Raw genomic sequence first — 17,584 nt, 5'->3', positions numbered from 1 at the left:
CAAAGTGCAACACAAACTAAACAGGCGGTGAAATACAAACCAAAATGGAGACTCGCCGCTGCCGTGGAGACTCGTCCATGAGGTGTTTTTAAAGATGGCCTCCATCAGCTTGTCCAATGGGAGGCCACACCTTTGCCAGCACACCTGAAAAGAATCAGACATAAACAGACACACAAAGATGCAGAAAAACACAGAGGTCCCACTCTGATACAGAAATACACAAAACACAGAACAAACAGAACCAAACAAAACCAAATCCGGCCACAGCCGTAACAATCCTGTTCGGTCACTGCAGGTTCATGCCAATCACCCACAGCTGCTTTCATTCCTGTTCATTGTTCTCAGTACATAGAAGGGTCTGGTTTTCAGCTCTGCATTGTCAGCTCATCTCCTTTTTCACTCTCATGTTTCATGGTTTTGTCCCGTTTTTTAGTTTCTTCCAACCAAGTCCAGTCTCCTCGATTCTGGGTCCCGCCCTAGTGATTTCTGACAGAAATAAAACCTATTGATGACCAAGTTGAAACGTTCTGGAAAAAAACCCAGAGGCCTGAATCCAGGACACAGGGATGGATTGCAGTGATGGGATTGCACATGAGCTGCTGAAAGACAGGATAGTGTTTGTGTGCAGGGTGGGAGGATGCAAGTGAGAGCAGAATCAAAAGACTGTCAAAGTCAAAAGACTTTCAACTGTTGTGTTTTAGGCATACATCATGGAGGGAGTGGTCCTGAAGAGCAGATCTGTTTGGAATTGTCTAATCCAAACCAACGTTGTCTGTGCAGGTGGACAGCTCCGTTTTCCACAGCAGGGAAATGGTCCAAAGCCTCGCGTTTGGACTGTCCTTCCTGCAGAGGATGGACATGAAGCCGGTTGTAATCATTGCATGGTCTGAGGACGAGGCGCCAAAGTCCGGAGGCTCCGTCTCTGGATGTCCCACCAGTGGACTGATGGAGCGATGCCAGCAGCTGAGTCAAGCTCTGCAGCAGCACTCGGGCACCGTCCTCCCGTTCTTCTCCTCAGAGGCGGTTCTCCACCTGCAAGAGGCGCCAAATGGAAGCAAGTAAGCACAACTTAAAGGGAGGAGACTCTCCTACCTGCAGGCTTACATAGACTTTGATTGTAGATGCACTTCAAACGTTTCCTTTCTTCTTTCTATTTCGTACTGTATAATTTCTTACATCTGTTACACAAGTACCGTGTTTTGGAGTATAAGTCACAGCAGCAGAAAAATGCATGAAAAGAAAAAACATATGGTCGTCGCATTTTTTGGCATCTGGTTCTTCTTATGACACGTGTCAAATTCGATGCTCAATACTAGTCCAAAAATGTGTCCATAAACTAGACAATCCCGTCACATACAGGAGAAGCTACTGTCAGGTTTTCAGTTAGCCTCATCGCTACATCGTCTACATATCTCATTTACATTTCATGTTGAGAGATCAGGTTTATTGGTTTTAACTCTACAAACGCGTTGGTAAACATGTCTGGGTTCATGACATCATTCCGAGCTGTAAGGCCATCTTTAACCTTGTAGTGGAGGAGTTGCGTCTGAATTGTGACCACTTTCAGCGGTATTTCTGTTTCTGTAACTCCATTTCATGTCTTCATGTCATGATATCCTGCATCAGTACTTTGTCTTTTCCTCTGGGCGTTTCCCTTCACCCCACAGCCAATCAGCTTCCTCCGTCTGTCTCCTGCGTCCTCTACCAGCAGCTACCTTCATGTCTTCCTTCATCCAGAATCCTCCTCTCTGGTCTTCCTCTAGACCTCTGGCAGCTCTAGACTCAATGGATTCACCGTCTGTCCTCTGGACATGTCTCAACCATCTCAGTCTGGCTTTATCTCCTCTAACATGTCTGTCCCTCTGCTGTCCTCATTCCTGATCCATCCTGAACCTCAGCATCTTCGTCTCTGCGTCCTGTCTTCCTCAGTGTCTAGGAAACAACATGGCTGCTCTCTCCACACCTTTCCTTTCATTCCAGCTCAAACTCTTTTCTGACACTTTTCTCCACCCATTCCAACCTGCCTACACTCTTCTTCACTTCTTTTCCACTCTCCCCGTTCCTCTGGACTGTTGACCGTAGATCCTTCAGATCCTCCGCCTTCATCTCCTTCATTTCAGCTGAACAGGTGATAGTGATGGGATAGACTCACTCTGATGAGAGTGGTGTTTGTGGTGTTTTTCAAAGCTCTTGTTGCACTTTTCTCATGATAAAGGACAACTGGATGTCTATTTTTTTTAATTCAAACCTTGGTGAATCAGGAGACAAAAAAAATGCTGTTTGAAAAAGCTGCTACAGTGGGCGGGGCCAAAGTCTCCCTGCTCCGCCCCATTCTGCATCAGGGTTTGTGTTATTTGCCTTGGTTTTTGCTTCTGTTTTTGTTCCGTCATGTTTGAGTTCTGGTTCCTGTTTTATTTTGAAAGTTTCCTGTATGTGTTAGTTTTGAGTTTTACTTCCTGGTTCCAATCTCTCCTGATCGTTCTCACCTGTGTCTTGTCAGTTCTGTTTGGATTTGAGTCTTGCCTCTGGGGGGTATTCCAGGAAGCATGTTTAAACTACCCTGACTTTAAGCCTGAACTCTGGCTGAAATCCGCCTGAACTTGCTTACTCTGGGTATGTCGGTTCCAACAGACCGGATATGAGTTGGCGTAATTACGCTCCACTTGGTAACCCTGGGTTAACGCACGTACACAGCAGGTACATAAAGACATTCTCAATGGATCGCCGATTTACGGAGTCACCATGGAAACACGTGGAGAAAAAAAGAGAGGCTACACTTCAGTGAGACGGAGTCTGAGATTTAAATGACGGCGTATAAAGATTATACGTCCATCAAAAAGTAATACGGCTGCATCATCATCAAAAGAAAGAGTTTCTGCTTGGAGAAAAAGAACAAAGTAAACGCACAAGTTTCTGATCTTATTTCCATTTTCAACTGACGCATATATATATATATATATATATATATATATAACTTATCCAATTTTGCCAACCTAAATGAATTACTTCTATTGGTAACAAGTAATTGAGTTAAATTTATTCAACCTAATTTCTTACGTCTATAAAACTCAATAAATGTTTAAACAACTCAAATTTACATATTTATTTAACTAAATGTCATATTACTCCAATTCAAGTAATCTTTTTTCCATCGTAATGAATTATAGTTCTTGAACTCTCATATGTTTGAATTTACCGTGAGAGCTAGCTTAATCTGCTTTCTGGAATACCCCTCTGCCTCCCTCTTGACCAGGGGGGTATTCCAGAGAGCAGGTTCTGCTAGCTCCCACGGTAAGTTTGAGGCTAAGGAAGTTGATAACCTCAGCTTTCGGTTCCAGAAATGGAGGTATGTTTCAGAGTATGTCAAGTTGCCATAGCAACTCATGCTCTGAACATAACCTGGTCTGGAGCAGGTTTAGTTGAAGGTTAGTTTGTTTTCAGAGAGGTGAAGCAGCATGGCGTGTCCATTTGAAGATGATTTAGTGGATGAAGAAGCTCAGATAATACTTTTTCCACCGTGAGAGGGTGATAAGACCACACATGGATGTTGGAAAGAGAAACTTTATACTTTGATCTAACTTCATTATTTGCTTCAGTTAAGATCATTAAAAATCTTTCTTTTTGTTAAGTCAGTTTAAAAATAACGCATAGTTATGAGACAGTTATTTTACTTTCATTTTCTTAACTGTTTTTCCCTTTTGGGGTCACGGGGCTGCTGGAGCCTATCCTGGCCACTTGTTGGCAAAGGCAGGGGGAAACCTGGACAGGTCGCCAGTCTGTCGCAGGGTAGAATGTCCACAAACACACACCCATTCACTCTCACACTCACACCTATGGTCAATTTAGAGTGACCAATCAACCTATGAAGCATGTTTTTGGACAGTGGGAGGAAGCCGGAGACCCCGGAGAGAACCCACGCATGCACGGGGAGAACATGCAAACTCCACACAGAAAGGTCCCCTGTTGATGTAATGTTTTTCATGTCCCCCAGCTGGGACTTGAACTGGAGGCCTTTTTGCTGTGAGGCAAGAGCGCTAACCACTGCGCCACCGTGCAGCCTACTTTCATTTTAATTAATTCAATTAAGGAGGTGTAACTTTGGTGCTGCTGTTAGATCTGCATCGCAAGGGATTGTGGGATACCATTCCCTTTGCCTGTCTGGATGGGTTTGGGTTTAAGTGTGGGTTTTTGACCAAATGTGTTTAGTTGTTTAGCTGTTTTACTGTGTTTTGTCGAGTTATTTTGTCCTGTTATGTTTAATTCTTTCTGCACCATGAGTGAGAGGGAGGAAGAGGCTGATGAGGATATTTAGCATCATTAGTGAAATATTTTAATACAAGCAATGAAGTTGAAATCAATCTTGTTATAAAGTATCCATGTTTCAAGCTGATAATTTGCAATGTATCACTCATTTTAATTTGATAAAAATGAGAATATCTGCAGCCTGTAACTTAGACACATGAGAGTTAAAGAAGTATAAATGGAAACACATTTAATTGAATTAGAGTAATAGGACATTTAGTTATGTAAATATGTAAATTTGAGCTGTAAAAAAATATTGAGTTGGATAAATGTAAGAAATTAGGTTGAAAAATTTAACTCAATTACTTGTTACCAACTGAAGCAATTAGTTGGGCATGATGCCATTGAAGTGCAGACTTTCAGCTTTTATTCCATGGGTTGAACAAAAAGATTGCATAAAATTGTGAAAAACTAAAGCATTTTTTAAACACAATCCCTTCATTTCATGGTCTGGTAAGTAATTGGACAATTGACTTCCATGCTATTGCATGGGCAGGTGTGGGTAATTCCCTTGTTATGTCATTATGAGTGAAGCAGATAAAAGGCCTGGAGTTGATTAGAGGACTCGTGCTGCATTTGGAAAATTTTGCTGTGAACAGACAACATGCGGTCAAAGGAGCTCTCCATGCAGGTGAAAGGAGCCATCATTAAGCTGAGAAAACAGAAAAAAAACATGAAACCAGAAACTACTACAGTATTAGGAGTGGCAACATCAACAGTGTGGTTCATCCTGAGAAAGAAAGAAAGCTCTGGTGAACTCAGCAACACAAAAAGACCTGAACGTCCACGGAAGACAACAGTGGTGGATGATGGCAGAATCATTTCCATGGTGAAGAGGAACCCGTTCACAACAGCCAACCAAGGGAACAACACTCTCCAGGAGGTAGGCGGATCAATATCCAAGTCTACCATCAAAAGAAGACTGCATGAAAGTAGATCCAGAGGGAACACTGCAAGATGCAAGCCACTCAGAAGCCTCAAGAATAGGAAGGCTAGATTGGACTTTGCTAAAAAGCATCTCAAAAAGTTCTGGAAAAACATTCTTTGGACAGATGAAACCATAATCAACCTCTACCAGAATGATGGCAAGAGGAAAGTATGGAGAAGGCGTGAAGAAGCTCCTGATCCAAAGCACACTACATCATCAGTAAAACACGGTGGAGGCAGTGTGATGGTCTGGGCGTGCATGGCTGCTAGTGGCACTGGGACACTAGTGTTTATTGATGACGTGACACAGGACAGAAGCCTAAAGAATTCTGAGGTGTTCAGAGACAGACTGTCTGCGCAGATCCAGGTGAATGCAGCCCTGTCTGCGCAGATCCAGGTGAATGCAGCCCTGTCTGCGCAGATCCAGGTGAATGCAGCCCTGTCTGCGCAGATCCAGGTGAATGCAGCCCTGTCTGCACAGATCCAGGTGAATGCAGCCCTGTCTGCGCAGATCCAGGTGAATGCAGCCAAACTGATTGGGCAGCGTTTTATAATACAGATGGACAACGACCCAAAACCTCCAGCCAAAGCAACTCAGGAGTTTATTAAAGCAAAGAAGTGGATATTCTTGAATGGCCAAGTCAGTCACCTGATCTGAACCCAATTGAGCAGCATTTCACTTGTTGAAGACTAAACTTCAGACAGAAAGGCCCACAAACAAACAGCAACTGTTTGCCGCTGCAGTAAAGGCCTGGCAGAGCATTCAGAAGGAGAAAACCAGCATCTGGTGATGTCCATGAGTTCAAGACTTCAGGCTGTCATCGCCAACAACCAAGTATTGGGAATGACCATTTGGTTTGCAGTTATTTCATTTGTCCAATGACTGACCAGCCCATGAAATGAAGGGATTGTGTTTAAAAATACTTTAGTTTTTCACATTTTTATGTAATCTTTTTGTTCAACCCATGGAATAAAAGCTGAAAGTCTGCACTTCAATGGCATCTGAGTTGTTTTATTTAAAATTCACTGTGGTAATGTACAGAAACTAAATTAGAATGTGTCTCTGTCTAAATATTTATGGTCCTGCATTACAAAAGAAATGAGAAACTCTGACTCCGTCTCACTGAAGTATACCGCTTTCTTTTTTTCTCCACGCGTTTCCATGGTGACTCCGTAAATCGGCGATCCATTGAGAATGTCTTTATGTACCTGCTGTGCACGTGCGTTAACCCAGGGTTACCAAGTGGAGCGTAATTACGCTAACTCATATCCGGTCTTTTGGAACCGACATACCCAGAGTAAACAAGTTCAGGCGGATTTCAGCCAGAGTTCAGGCTTAAAGTCAGGCTAGTTTAAACGGGCCTTCTGGAATACCCCCCTGGTCCATACCATCATTTTCCTGTTCGTCTTCTGCCCTGTTTACCTGATTAGCCTGAAGTGAGTTTTGTTTTGGGTTCCCTGCTCAGCAGCGCTTTCTGTTGTGGCCTAGGAACCGTGTGCCTCCCGTCTCTGCATTTTGGGTCCTTTAACAACCCCTCAACCTTACATTCTGATCCTCCACCTGCAGACCAACAGATCCATGAACGCCTCAGTTCTCTGGATCAGAACTGGATGGATGGATGGATCGGATGTTGCTGCTAGTGTTAGCTTGGGGCTGTGAGGGGCTGTAAGCTAGCAGGAGAGACTGAAAACAGATGGGTGATGGGAAGTGGAGGCGGGCTTACTCTGTGCAAATTTCTAGTTTCTCCTGCCGCTCTGCAGAAACTATGTCCCAGAAAATGGCACAGATTTTACAGTTAGGCTAAAAACTGCATCGTCCTCATTAAAATACCAGCGGGAACACTTTGAAAACTGATCAGAAGATGATTGGAGAGGGACTTTAAATGGCATGGGACAAAACGCTGACATAACTGCCCCTTTGGGGGCTTTTGGTCAAATTGAAACCTTTACCATCCAAAGCGAAGCCAGGTCTTCAAATGTCCAATACGGTCTCTTAAGAGGGTTTTATGGAAGGTATTCCTTATTAGTGGAGCCAAAGCTTTACATGTAAAGGTGGGAGTAAAAACTAACGAGACTAAACCATGAATCAATTATGAGAAGCAGAAAGAAGCTTAGATGATAATCTCAACTAAATGAATGAAAAGAGAAAAAGAAATTGTTACCATTTTTGAACAGAGTAATTTTAAATCTAACAAGCTAAGTGGAAGAGATAGAAAAATGTTCCAGAGTAATGTCAGTATTTGTCTTTAAAGTTTCTCAAGCTGAAATACTTAGGAAGTCCTTCAAAAGTCTAAACTGGAGTTTTAAATGTCCTGCATCAAAGAGAAAAAGGTTTTTTTCCTGACCTCTCGATGATCTTCTGTCTGATTTGTTGCTGCTCAGCGACCGACCCTACATCGATGTGGTAACCAGTCTTCTTCAGTGGAGTCTGGACAGTGGGATGATCCCGCTCATCTGTCCGGTGGGGAGGGACACCAGAGGTTGTTCGGTCATCCTGGACCAAACTGAGGTCACAGCAGCTGTTTCCCGAGCTCTGCAGCCGCACAAGGTCATGTTCCTGAACCACTGCGGAGGCCTGCGAAGCCCAGAACGAAAGGCAGGAACCCTGCATGCGTTTAACAGAAAGACCAGTGCAGCAATCTGACACTGGATCAGCGCCATGTGTTACGGAATCCATTTTAAAGCAGGTAAATGTGGGTTTCAGGTGCTGGATACTGTGTCTCTCCCTGCTGACCTGCCCCGTTTGTCCACCGCATCATGTCTGAGTGAGGCCGAACGCCGCAAAGTCACCACCATCACCAAAATCCTCAACCAGCTGCCGGCAGAGTCGTCCGCCGTGATCACCTCAGCCGACACTCTGCTGTCCGAGCTGTTCAGCCACAGAGGTGAACTTCTGCCTTCATCATCCTGATGGATCCAAGTATGATGGTGACTGAGGGAGCTGAGACTCCAAATCTGGGGGGGCTGTGGCTGCACTTCCTCTGCAACAGGGGCATCATCTCGTCTAGATTTTATGCATTAAGAAATGACTAAAACTTTTACTTCACTCAGACAGAACTCATCTTTAGAGACCCACTCCAATGAAAACCGCCTTTTTGGAGTTTTGAACAGGTTTTGGTGGGATTTTCCATTGATGGAGGACATCCTCCTGAGAACCAGCCCATTCATGGCTTCTGTAGGGGACATTTGGTTTGGAATCGGGTCCTTTGGCACTTCTGAATTTCTCTACTAAGACCTGATGTGCCTAAATCAGGACATCCTGGCCTTTCTAATGATGTGTTTGGGTGGGATAGTGGGGAGTTTGGATTTAAGGGGCTGTTTCTCAAGAGCTAAAGAAAATTAAGCTCAAAACTGCATTTCTGACTATTTTTTTTATTCAAATCACTGTGAATGAGGAGCAGATGAAAAGCTGACGGTGGAAAAAGCTTGTGCCAGGGATGTAGGTGCTGCAGTCAGGTTGGGGTTAAATCAAGAACTGAAGTCAAGCAGTTTTATTATGCTATAGCTGTGTTTTAAATTCATGAGCACATACACACACACGTGCACAGCTAGGCTGATAGGCTCCTCCCCTTTCTCAGTCTCCTGCTGTACATCCACTTCTGCGACCTTCTGAGCTCGCTTTAGTGCTCTGTCAGCGGCAGTTCAGTCTAATCTGTGTTCTCTTCCTGCTGTCAGGATCTGGAACCCTCTTTAAAAGTGGAGATCCCATTCACCGGTCAGTAGGTGTCACTCAAACACTGCTCCTCTGGGCTGCAAGCCTGAATTCATAGTCTGCTCTTGGCTTGGCTTGTGCAGGTACTCCTCTCTGGTTGGCATAGATGTGCAGCGCCTGCTGGCTCTCATCAACAAGTCCTTTGATAAAACTCTGAAGGAGGATTACTTCGACTCTCTGAAGGGGCGGCTGCGCGCCATCTACCTCTCTGAAGGGTGAGTCCAACAGCTGCAGGAACAGCTTCTTCTGCAGTGTGTTGAAGCCACATGAACTGTCGCTGGGTCCTTTCAGCTACAACGCAGCAGCCATCATCACAATGGAGCCGGTGAACGGCGGCACTCCTTATCTGGACAAGTTTGTGGTGAGCAGCAGTAAGCAGGGCCAGGGCATGAGCCACATCCTGTGGGAGTGCATCAGACATGACCAGGGCAAATTATTCTGGAGGTCGAAAGCTGCAAACAAAATCAACCCATGGTGAGAAACGCCTTTTCAGACGTGGACTGTTCCAACACAACCAGGTGTTGTGTTGGAACACAATGACTCTATTTCTAGATGAAGAGAAAAAGGAGCTGAAACATGACAGGAAGAGGGGCGGCACAAACAAACAACATCTGCTCTCATCAGAGAGTAGAAATATGGAGAAAAAAAAGACTTTTCTATTCAGTGGTCCCTCGTTCATCGCATGGTAAACGTTCCATAAATAACCTGCAATAGTTGAAATCTGGGACGCAGGATAGATGTTCAAAGGCTGCAAAACTCCTCACTACACACAGTCTACACTTTTCTCAGACAGACATTAACATTTTCAGACTTTTTCATAGAATAAAACAAAGATCTGATCACGGTCTGACATTTATGAAAATGTGACAAACTGAATGCATTCTGTCCAGGAGACGACAGGGAGAAGATTGATTGAAAAGGTTAACAGCCAATCGGGATGCAGAACTCGGCGGGCTGTAAAAACAAAACAAAAAACAAGAATGCAAAGTTACGCTGACAAGAAATCAGCGAAACAGTGAGACAAGATGGATGAACCATGAAATAGAAAGAGACCAACAGCAAAAAAAGAAAAGAGTACATGTGACATAAGATGGGGGGACAAAGTGTGGGAAGCCCCCAGTGCACCCCTTTGGGGGCTGCAGCCAACACACACCTGAACTGGACCAACTGACAAATGTTGTATACTTTTGGGCTGTGGGAGGAAGTTGATGTCCAGGAAAAAACAGTCGTGCACAGGAACAACATGCAGACTCCACACAGAAGGTCCCAGCGGGGGTTTGAATCACAGCCTTCCTGCTGTGAGACAAGAATGCTAACCACTACACCACCATGCAAGAGTACAGCCTCAGAGCATAGCTAGGATCTGCCGCCACCTTTGGGTGAAATACATCACTGTCGCTGAAGAAGGAGTCTTACCAAGACTGCCAGGCTTGGTAAGACTCCTCCAGACATGCGTCCATCCAGACATGCGTCCGTCCAGACATGCGTCCGTCCAGACATGCGTCCGTCCAGACATGCGTCCGTCCAGACATGCGTCCGTCCAGACATGCGTCCATCCAGACATGCGCCCATCCAGACATGCGTCCGTCCAGACATGCGTCCGTCCAGACATGCGTCCATCCAGACATGCGCCCATCCAGACATGCGTCCATCCAGACATGCGTCTGTCCAGACATGCGCCCATCCAGACCATTTACAAAAAGTTTGATCAGAAAACAAATCTATACCATTTTGTTGATTTACAAAGCACCTTTTCACTACCAGGGCTACACAAAAGCTGAAAAACCTAACTGGGATTACATAAAATATGCTGTTAGATAAACACATGGCATCAGTAACTGCAGAAATAGCAACAAATAAAACAGCCGATGGATGCAAACAAAACCCTTGGAACATCAGTTGCAGAGAAGAAAGGATCAGTTAGGCTTTTGAGGAGTGACAGAACAAAAAGCAGATGAAGATACAATCACAGACAAAAGAGAGACGTTCAGAACAGGAACAACAGAATGACTCATTTAACCTGATTTGTGTGTAATTGTAATTGAGATGGGAGTACAGGGTATGAGGGGGACTCTCTGTGCATAGTCTGGACCAATACCCACTCCAGACTATGCACAGAAGGGGGAGGAGTCAGTATACTGAAGTCAAGAATGGGATGAGCAGTCAACAAGTGTCGTGTTTCCCATCCAGCTACGTCTGACCTTCAGTAGACATGGAAGCCAATTCGGTCCAATTCGCTCTGGAACCAGAGGACCAGCATTTTTGTCTGCTGGTTGTGTCCTTGATGGGTCTAACAGTCTTGGGCTTGTGGTGGAGTGTCCGCCCTGAGACTGGAAGGTCACCAGTTCAAATCCAGGTTGAGTCATACCAAAGACTTGTCCCTCAGCATTAAGGTGTATGATGGAACCACCAAACGGTTCCTGAGTTTAGCTGTGTCAGACCCTCAGGTGCAGTTCAACTGGGACCAATCAGAGACTCAGATTTGCTTGGGATGTTTGGGTAACATTCTTTTTAAAAAGAAGCAACCATTTGCTTGGTTGCTCCGGTTGGCTTCCTCGGTCCCGTCAATGCCTGACCAGAGCTCTTCTACTTATTCATGCATTTGTCTCCAGTAGGTTAGACTACTGTAACGGCCTGCTCACCGGCCTCTCCAAACGAGCTGTAAAACAGCTTCAGTACATCCAGAATGCTGCTGCTCGAGTCCTGACCAGAACCAGGAAGTATGATCACATTAGTCCTGTGCTCAGGTCTCTGCACTGGCTCCCTGTACCTCAAAGAATAGACTTCAAAGCAGCTCTGCTTGTGTACAAGTCTCTCCATGGCCACGCACCAAAGTACATCTCTGACATGTTAGTGCCATATGAATCATCTCGTACTCTGAGGACCTCAGGGGCCGGCCTCCTGTTGATTCCCAGAGTCAGAACTAAACAAGGGGAATCAGCGTTTCAATATTCTGCAGCTAAAATCTGGAACAGCCTCCCTGAAGTCGTAAGACAGGCCTCTTCTGTGTTCATGTTCAAATCTAGACTTAAAACATTTCTGTTTAGCCGTGTATATGACTGAAAGGTCCTATCTGCACTTTTCTTTCCTTTCCTTCCTTTATTTTTAAATCAATTTTCAATTATTATTTTTTTTTTCTTTCTTTTCTTTTAAAGTAAATTTTACGTTGATTATTTCTATGATGTATTGTGATTTTAATGCATTTTTCTGTTTTGTGAAGCACCTTGAATTACTTTGTGTACGAATTGTGCTATACAAATAAACTTGCCTTGCCTTCTAGGGCCGGCGTTTGGGGGTGGGGGCCTGGGCTTGCTCCGGGGGGGCGACGCTTTCTGGCTCCTCTCCCTCTGTGTGGGGTGGGTGGTGCTGGGGCTGGGGTGTCGGCGCCTCCGGGGGTGGGGTCCCTGGGCTGGGTGGGACTGGCCCCTTTGCTGGGGGGGGGCTGGGGGACAGCTGTTTGACCACCGGGGGACAGTCTACCAGCTGTCCCCAACTTACCCCCTTCCTCATATAACCTCATATTAGGGTGAGGGGGTGGGGGGTCTAGCCTGCGATGCGCCTTGGGGGGGAGCTACTTGGCAGTGGCCCCCCTCCTATGGTTGCCATATGGAGTGGGCCCCCCCTCTTTCGGTTTTATTTGCACCTTAGACATGTAGGGTCCTTGGTAGGGGGGGTGCTTGGACATCACTGCAAGCAAGCAGCAAATGTCCTCCTGGCACCCTACCCGCCAATTTTAACCGCACCTTAGACATTTAGGGCCCCTTGGTGGGGAGGGTGAGGGGACATCACTGTGAGTAATCAGGAGATGTCCCCTCAGTGCCCTACTTGCCAATTTTATCTGCACCCCCCTTAGTACACACACCCCTCCCCCCTCAATATATACATCCCAACATAAACACACACACATGCACACACACACCCTGTCAAACACACATACACGCACACACATTCTGCAAGGAAGGTGGGACCTAGGTCCATCTGTCCCCTACCCCTTCCCTGGTGGGGGGTGCGGGCCCCTTGGCGACGGCGGCCGTGTCCCCGGGGTGCCGGCTTCCTGGGCCCGACGGTGCTCTCTCCGCACGGTGGGGGGTTCACATTACACCTGAGCCGGGGGTGTTCGTGTCCCTGGGGGGTGGGTTCTGGTCCTTGCCCCTGAGCGCTGGGCCTCGCCAAACTTCCAACAGTGGCCGAGCCTGGTCGGGCCATATTTACAACACCCATTGTGGGCCCCCTTTTTTCCCCGGGGTTCCCCCCTCCCTGGCGGGGGGCGGCGGGCCCCTGCCTTGCTCCTCCCTGGACCAACCATGGGCCGGGTGGGTGGCTGCCTGGAGTGCGGAGCGGGTCTCTCTTGGGGGGTCTTGGCTCGTACCTGGGGTTGGGGCGGGGGGATGCCCGGAACTCCTGGGTGGTGATGGGGTGCTCGTCTGGGGCTGTGGGCGTCTTTCTCCGGTGGGGCCCTGCGTTGGGCTCTCCCGGCGCGGCGGGGGGGCTGCTTTCCTGGCTGGGCGGGGGCGGCGCTCTCTTTCCCTCCGCGCCTCCCTGCTCTCTGGCTCTGGGGGCCTCGCGGCGGTCCTGCTGGCCCTGGCCTGGGTGGCGGTCTTGGTCGCCCGGGGGGCGGTTGTTCCCTGCCGGTTCCCGTGTGGCGTTGGGGGGATTCCGGCTGCCGCTGCTGCTGCGGTGGGGGTCTGGGTGTGGGGGTGGCTGGGCGCTCCTCCTCCTTCTTTTCACGTTCCACCATCCATTTTAGAAGAACATAAACACTCACCTGAGCACTGGCGTTAGCTCACCTTTGCACTAACAGTTTGCATGATTGAATGAATGAAATATTTCACACTAGTTGGTTTGAAGGCATAAGTATGCGTGTGAACACTATCTGTTTTGTGTACATGTCGACATGTGAACATTTTTGCAGCTAGCAGGTGTGTTGATAACATTTGAGTGTGTGCGAACAGGCCCCGCCCTTTTTGTACTACATTTGAACCGTACCGTAATGATAAAGAACCAGTAAACCTGTCTGCTTTATGCTGCTTCATGGTCTTATCCCCCTTCCCCTCCTATTATCACCCCCTACCCCCCCTCTCTCTAGCGTCCCTCTCTCTTCTTCCCTTCTTTCCTTTTCCGTCCGGTCCAACACCAAAGATTTCCAAACATGATTGAAATTAATAAAGTTTGGCCTCAATTACAAAAGGGGTTTATTCAGACATACCTTTGGTTTGTCTGAAGATTAATAACCCCTCTTGTTAAAGTAAAATATGTCCAACACAAGAGGCCCTCAGCTCTCATCTGTCTGCCCAGCTGTTGGATAGGACAAGTTAAAAAAAAAAAAAAAGAAGCGACCATTTGAAAGTTGATCATCAAGGAGAAATGAATATTTGTGGTTTGTGTCTAGTTGGATATTTGACATTTTACACCGTGCCTCTTCCATCATTTGCTAGTACTGGCTAGCAACAGTCCGGTGTGAACACTGCACGCTAAAAGAGCGCCGACCAATGCCCATTTAATGCATGGCCACAGACACTCAGGTGCAGTCCAAACCCACTTGAACCCATGTTCTATCCACATGACATTGATAAATCAGCAGCTTTATTGCCTGCTAATGCTTCTCACATGCTAAGATTTCTCCAGGTGTCTCATGTTGGCGGTCTAACCAAGCATGATGCAGGAATTCTGATGGCTACCACAAAGACTCCGCCTTTCAAGGGTTTCCTCTCATTTTCTCTCCAGGTACTTCAAACACTGTGATGGCAGTTTTGTGAATGGACTTTGGACTGTCTTCTGGTTTGGACTGACAGACATCAGAGACTCCTACATGTTAGTGGAGCACGCCAAGAACCTCCCTGACTCCTTCCTCAGCTCCTCTTCAGCCTTGACCCTGCAGCCTCCCGCCACAGGATCCTGAACTGCTTCACAGCAGCTAATCAGCATTTAATACAGCAAGAACTAGATTACATTACAGTCATTAGCTGATCATTAAAATTTAATGAATGCTCTTCCATCATATTTAGAAACACGCTGCATCTGGCAAAGAAGACAAACATTTTTCAAAAACTGACCAAGAGGTTCGTTGGTCCTCTGCTCTCATGTCTGAGAAAAAGCATTCAGAGTGTTATTCCTTCAAAATGAAAGTCTGCAGCTGCGCTGATGCTTTGCCGCCTCCAGCTGGTTGGTTTTCTCCCAGGAACCAGTTTGTTTCTAACTTTACCCATAGTTCCACTGCTGTGAACATTCTGTTCAGTTTGCAGACAAAAAGTTGGACTTTTCCTAAAAAACTTCCACAGGCTTCGAAAAACACAAACCATGACGCTGGCATTTCAAAGTAAACATGGACGTGTGACCAACAGGAGGAAATCCATGAAATTATTTGACTTGTGCAGATCTTGGTGCCGGACAGGACAATGTCTGTCTCCTCGTCTGCCTGTCTTCTCGTCTACCTGTCTTCTCGTCTGCCTGTCTTCTCGTCTGCCTGTCCTCTCGTCTACCTGTCTTCTCGTCTGCCTGTCTGCCTGTCTTCTCGTCTACCTGTCTTCTCGTCTGCCTGTCTGCCTGTCTGCCTGTCTTCTCGTCTGCCTGTCTGCCTGTCTTCTCGTCTGCCTGTCTTCTCGTCTGCCTGTCTGCCTGTCTGCCTGTCTTCTCGTCTACCTGTCTTCTCGTCTGCCTGTCTGCCTGTCTTCTCGTCTGCCCGTCTTCTCGTCTGCCTGTCTGCCTGTCTTCTCGTCTACCTGTCTGCCTGTCTTCTCGTCTGCCTGTCTGCCTGTCTTCTCGTCTGTCTGTCTTCTCGTCTGCCTGTCTTCTCGTCTGTCTGTCTTCTCGTCTGCCTGTCTGCCTGTCTTCTCGTCTGCCTGTCCTCTCGTCTGCCTGTCTTTTCGTCTACCTGTCTTCTCGTCTGCCTGTCCTCTCGTCTGCCTGTCTTCTCGTCTGCCTGTCTGCCTGTCTTCTCGTCTACCTGTCTTCTCGTCTGCCTGTCTGCCTGTCTGCCTGTCTTCTCGTCTGCCTGTCTGCCTGTCTTCTCGTCTGCCTGTCTGCCTGTCTGCCTGTCTTCTCGTCTACCTGTCTTCTCGTCTGCCTGTCTGCCTGTCTTCTCGTCTGCCCGTCTTCTCGTCTGCCTGTCTTCTCGTCTACCTGTCTGCCTGTCTTCTCGTCTGCCTGTCTTCTCGTCTACCTGTCTTCTCGTCTGCCTGTCTGCCTGTCTTCTCGTCTGCCCGTCTTCTCGTCTGCCTGTCTGCCTGTCTGCCTGTCTTCTCGTCTACCTGTCTGCCTGTCTTCTCGTCTGCCTGTCTGCCTGTCTTCTCGTCTGTCTGTCTTCTCGTCTGCCTGTCTTCTCGTCTACCTGTCCTCTCGTCTGCCTGTCTGCCTGTCTTCTCGTCTGCCTGTCTGCCTGTCTTCTCGTCTGCCTGTCTTCTCGTCTGCCTGTCTGCCTGTCTTCTCGTCTACCTGTCTTCTCGTCTGCCTGTCTGCCTGTCTTCTCGTCTGCCCGTCTTCTCGTCTGCCTGTCTGCCTGTCTTCTCGTCTACCTGTCTGCCTGTCTTCTCGTCTGCCTGTCTGCCTGTCTTCTCGTCTGTCTGTCTTCTCGTCTGCCTGTCTTCTCGTCTGTCTGTCTTCTCGTCTGCCTGTCTGCCTGTCTTCTCGTCTGCCTGTCCTCTCGTCTGCCTGTCTTTTCGTCTACCTGTCTTCTCGTCTGCCTGTCCTCTCGTCTGCCTGTCTTCTCGTCTGCCTGTCTGCCTGTCTTCTCGTCTACCTGTCTTCTCGTCTACCTGTCTGCCTGTCTGCCTGTCTTCTCGTCTGCCTGTCTGCCTGTCTTCTCGTCTGCCTGTCTGCCTGTCTGCCTGTCTTCTCGTCTACCTGTCTTCTCGTCTGCCTGTCTGCCTGTCTTCTCGTCTGCCCGTCTTCTCGTCTGCCTGTCTTCTCGTCTACCTGTCTGCCTGTCTTCTCGTCTGCCTGTCTTCTCGTCTACCTGTCTTCTCGTCTGCCTGTCTGCCTGTCTTCTCGTCTGCCCGTCTTCTCGTCTGCCTGTCTGCCTGTCTGCCTGTCTTCTCGTCTACCTGTCTGCCTGTCTTCTCGTCTGCCTGTCTGCCTGTCTTCTCGTCTGTCTGTCTTCTCGTCTGCCTGTCTTCTCGTCTACCTGTCCTCTCGTCTGCCTGTCTGCCTGTCTTCTCGTCTGCCTGTCTTCTCGTCTACCTGTCTTTTCGTCTGCCTGTCTTCTGCTCTCAGCTTCCTGCTGCTACAGCCGTTGTCCGCTCCTGTTTCCCTTCCACACCATTCTGAGCCTCGTAAATCCCCACTCCTCTGTCATTTTTGGAGCTGTTTCCCAGAGAGCCTTCTGGAGATGATTTGGATTGCAAAAAGGTGTTGTGACTGAGCCCCAGACTCCGGACTTCTACCACACTCCAACGATTGTCTTTCTCTGTCTTGACTTCTGTGTCTGTTGGGACCTCCATCCACTTCCTGTACCGAGGACTCCGCCCCTCTGTTCTACCTGCAGGTCACACTCCTCATCCCAGTAAGCCTGTCTTTGCTCAGACGTCTCCAGATCATTTCCCATCACTAATCCTCTCCTATCTCCTTAGCATCCGTACATTGGCTGGATTTCTCCAGGACCTGGGCTCCTTCACGTTAAAGAATAAAAATAAATCTGGTTTCTTGCAA

At 47.5% G+C, this 17,584-nt stretch overlaps 1 protein-coding gene and 1 long non-coding RNA gene across 4 annotated transcripts in view; one reads left to right on the top strand and one right to left on the bottom strand.

Moving 5' to 3' along the window:
* The window catches only part of LOC144994185 (uncharacterized), an 8,006-nt gene extending 7,371 nt beyond the window's left edge, over window positions 1-635 (bottom strand). Inside the window, exon 1 of the long non-coding RNA XR_013657611.1 lies at window positions 41-635. This is a non-coding gene — a long non-coding RNA (uncharacterized LOC144994185). The remainder of the gene's footprint in view (window positions 1-40) is intronic.
* Window positions 1-17,584, top strand: part of nags (N-acetylglutamate synthase) — a 21,711-nt gene extending 4,127 nt beyond the window's left edge. Inside the window, exons 2-9 of one of the 3 annotated variants that reach the window (XM_023957902.2) lie at window positions 781-1,058; window positions 7,612-7,825; window positions 7,934-8,114; window positions 8,905-8,944; window positions 9,025-9,156; window positions 9,233-9,302; window positions 14,666-17,438; window positions 17,506-17,584. In XM_023957902.2, coding sequence (XP_023813670.1) covers window positions 781-1,058; window positions 7,612-7,825; window positions 7,934-8,114; window positions 8,905-8,944; window positions 9,025-9,156; window positions 9,233-9,302; window positions 14,666-14,683 — 933 coding nt within the window. In that variant the 3' untranslated portion in view covers window positions 14,684-17,438; window positions 17,506-17,584. Of the gene's footprint in view, window positions 1-780; window positions 1,059-7,611; window positions 7,826-7,933; window positions 8,115-8,904; window positions 8,945-9,024; window positions 9,157-9,232; window positions 9,416-14,665; window positions 17,439-17,505 lie in introns of those variants that run through there. The other 2 variants (XM_023957901.2, XM_078951038.1) reach the window with 2 other exon arrangements.

Source organism: Oryzias latipes, chromosome 8 (assembly GCF_053564925.1).
Source record: "Oryzias latipes strain Hd-rR chromosome 8, Olatipes_Hd-rR_3.1".
NCBI classification, from domain to species: domain Eukaryota; kingdom Metazoa; phylum Chordata; class Actinopteri; order Beloniformes; family Adrianichthyidae; genus Oryzias; species Oryzias latipes.
This window is presented reverse-complemented; position numbering and strand designations above follow the sequence as displayed.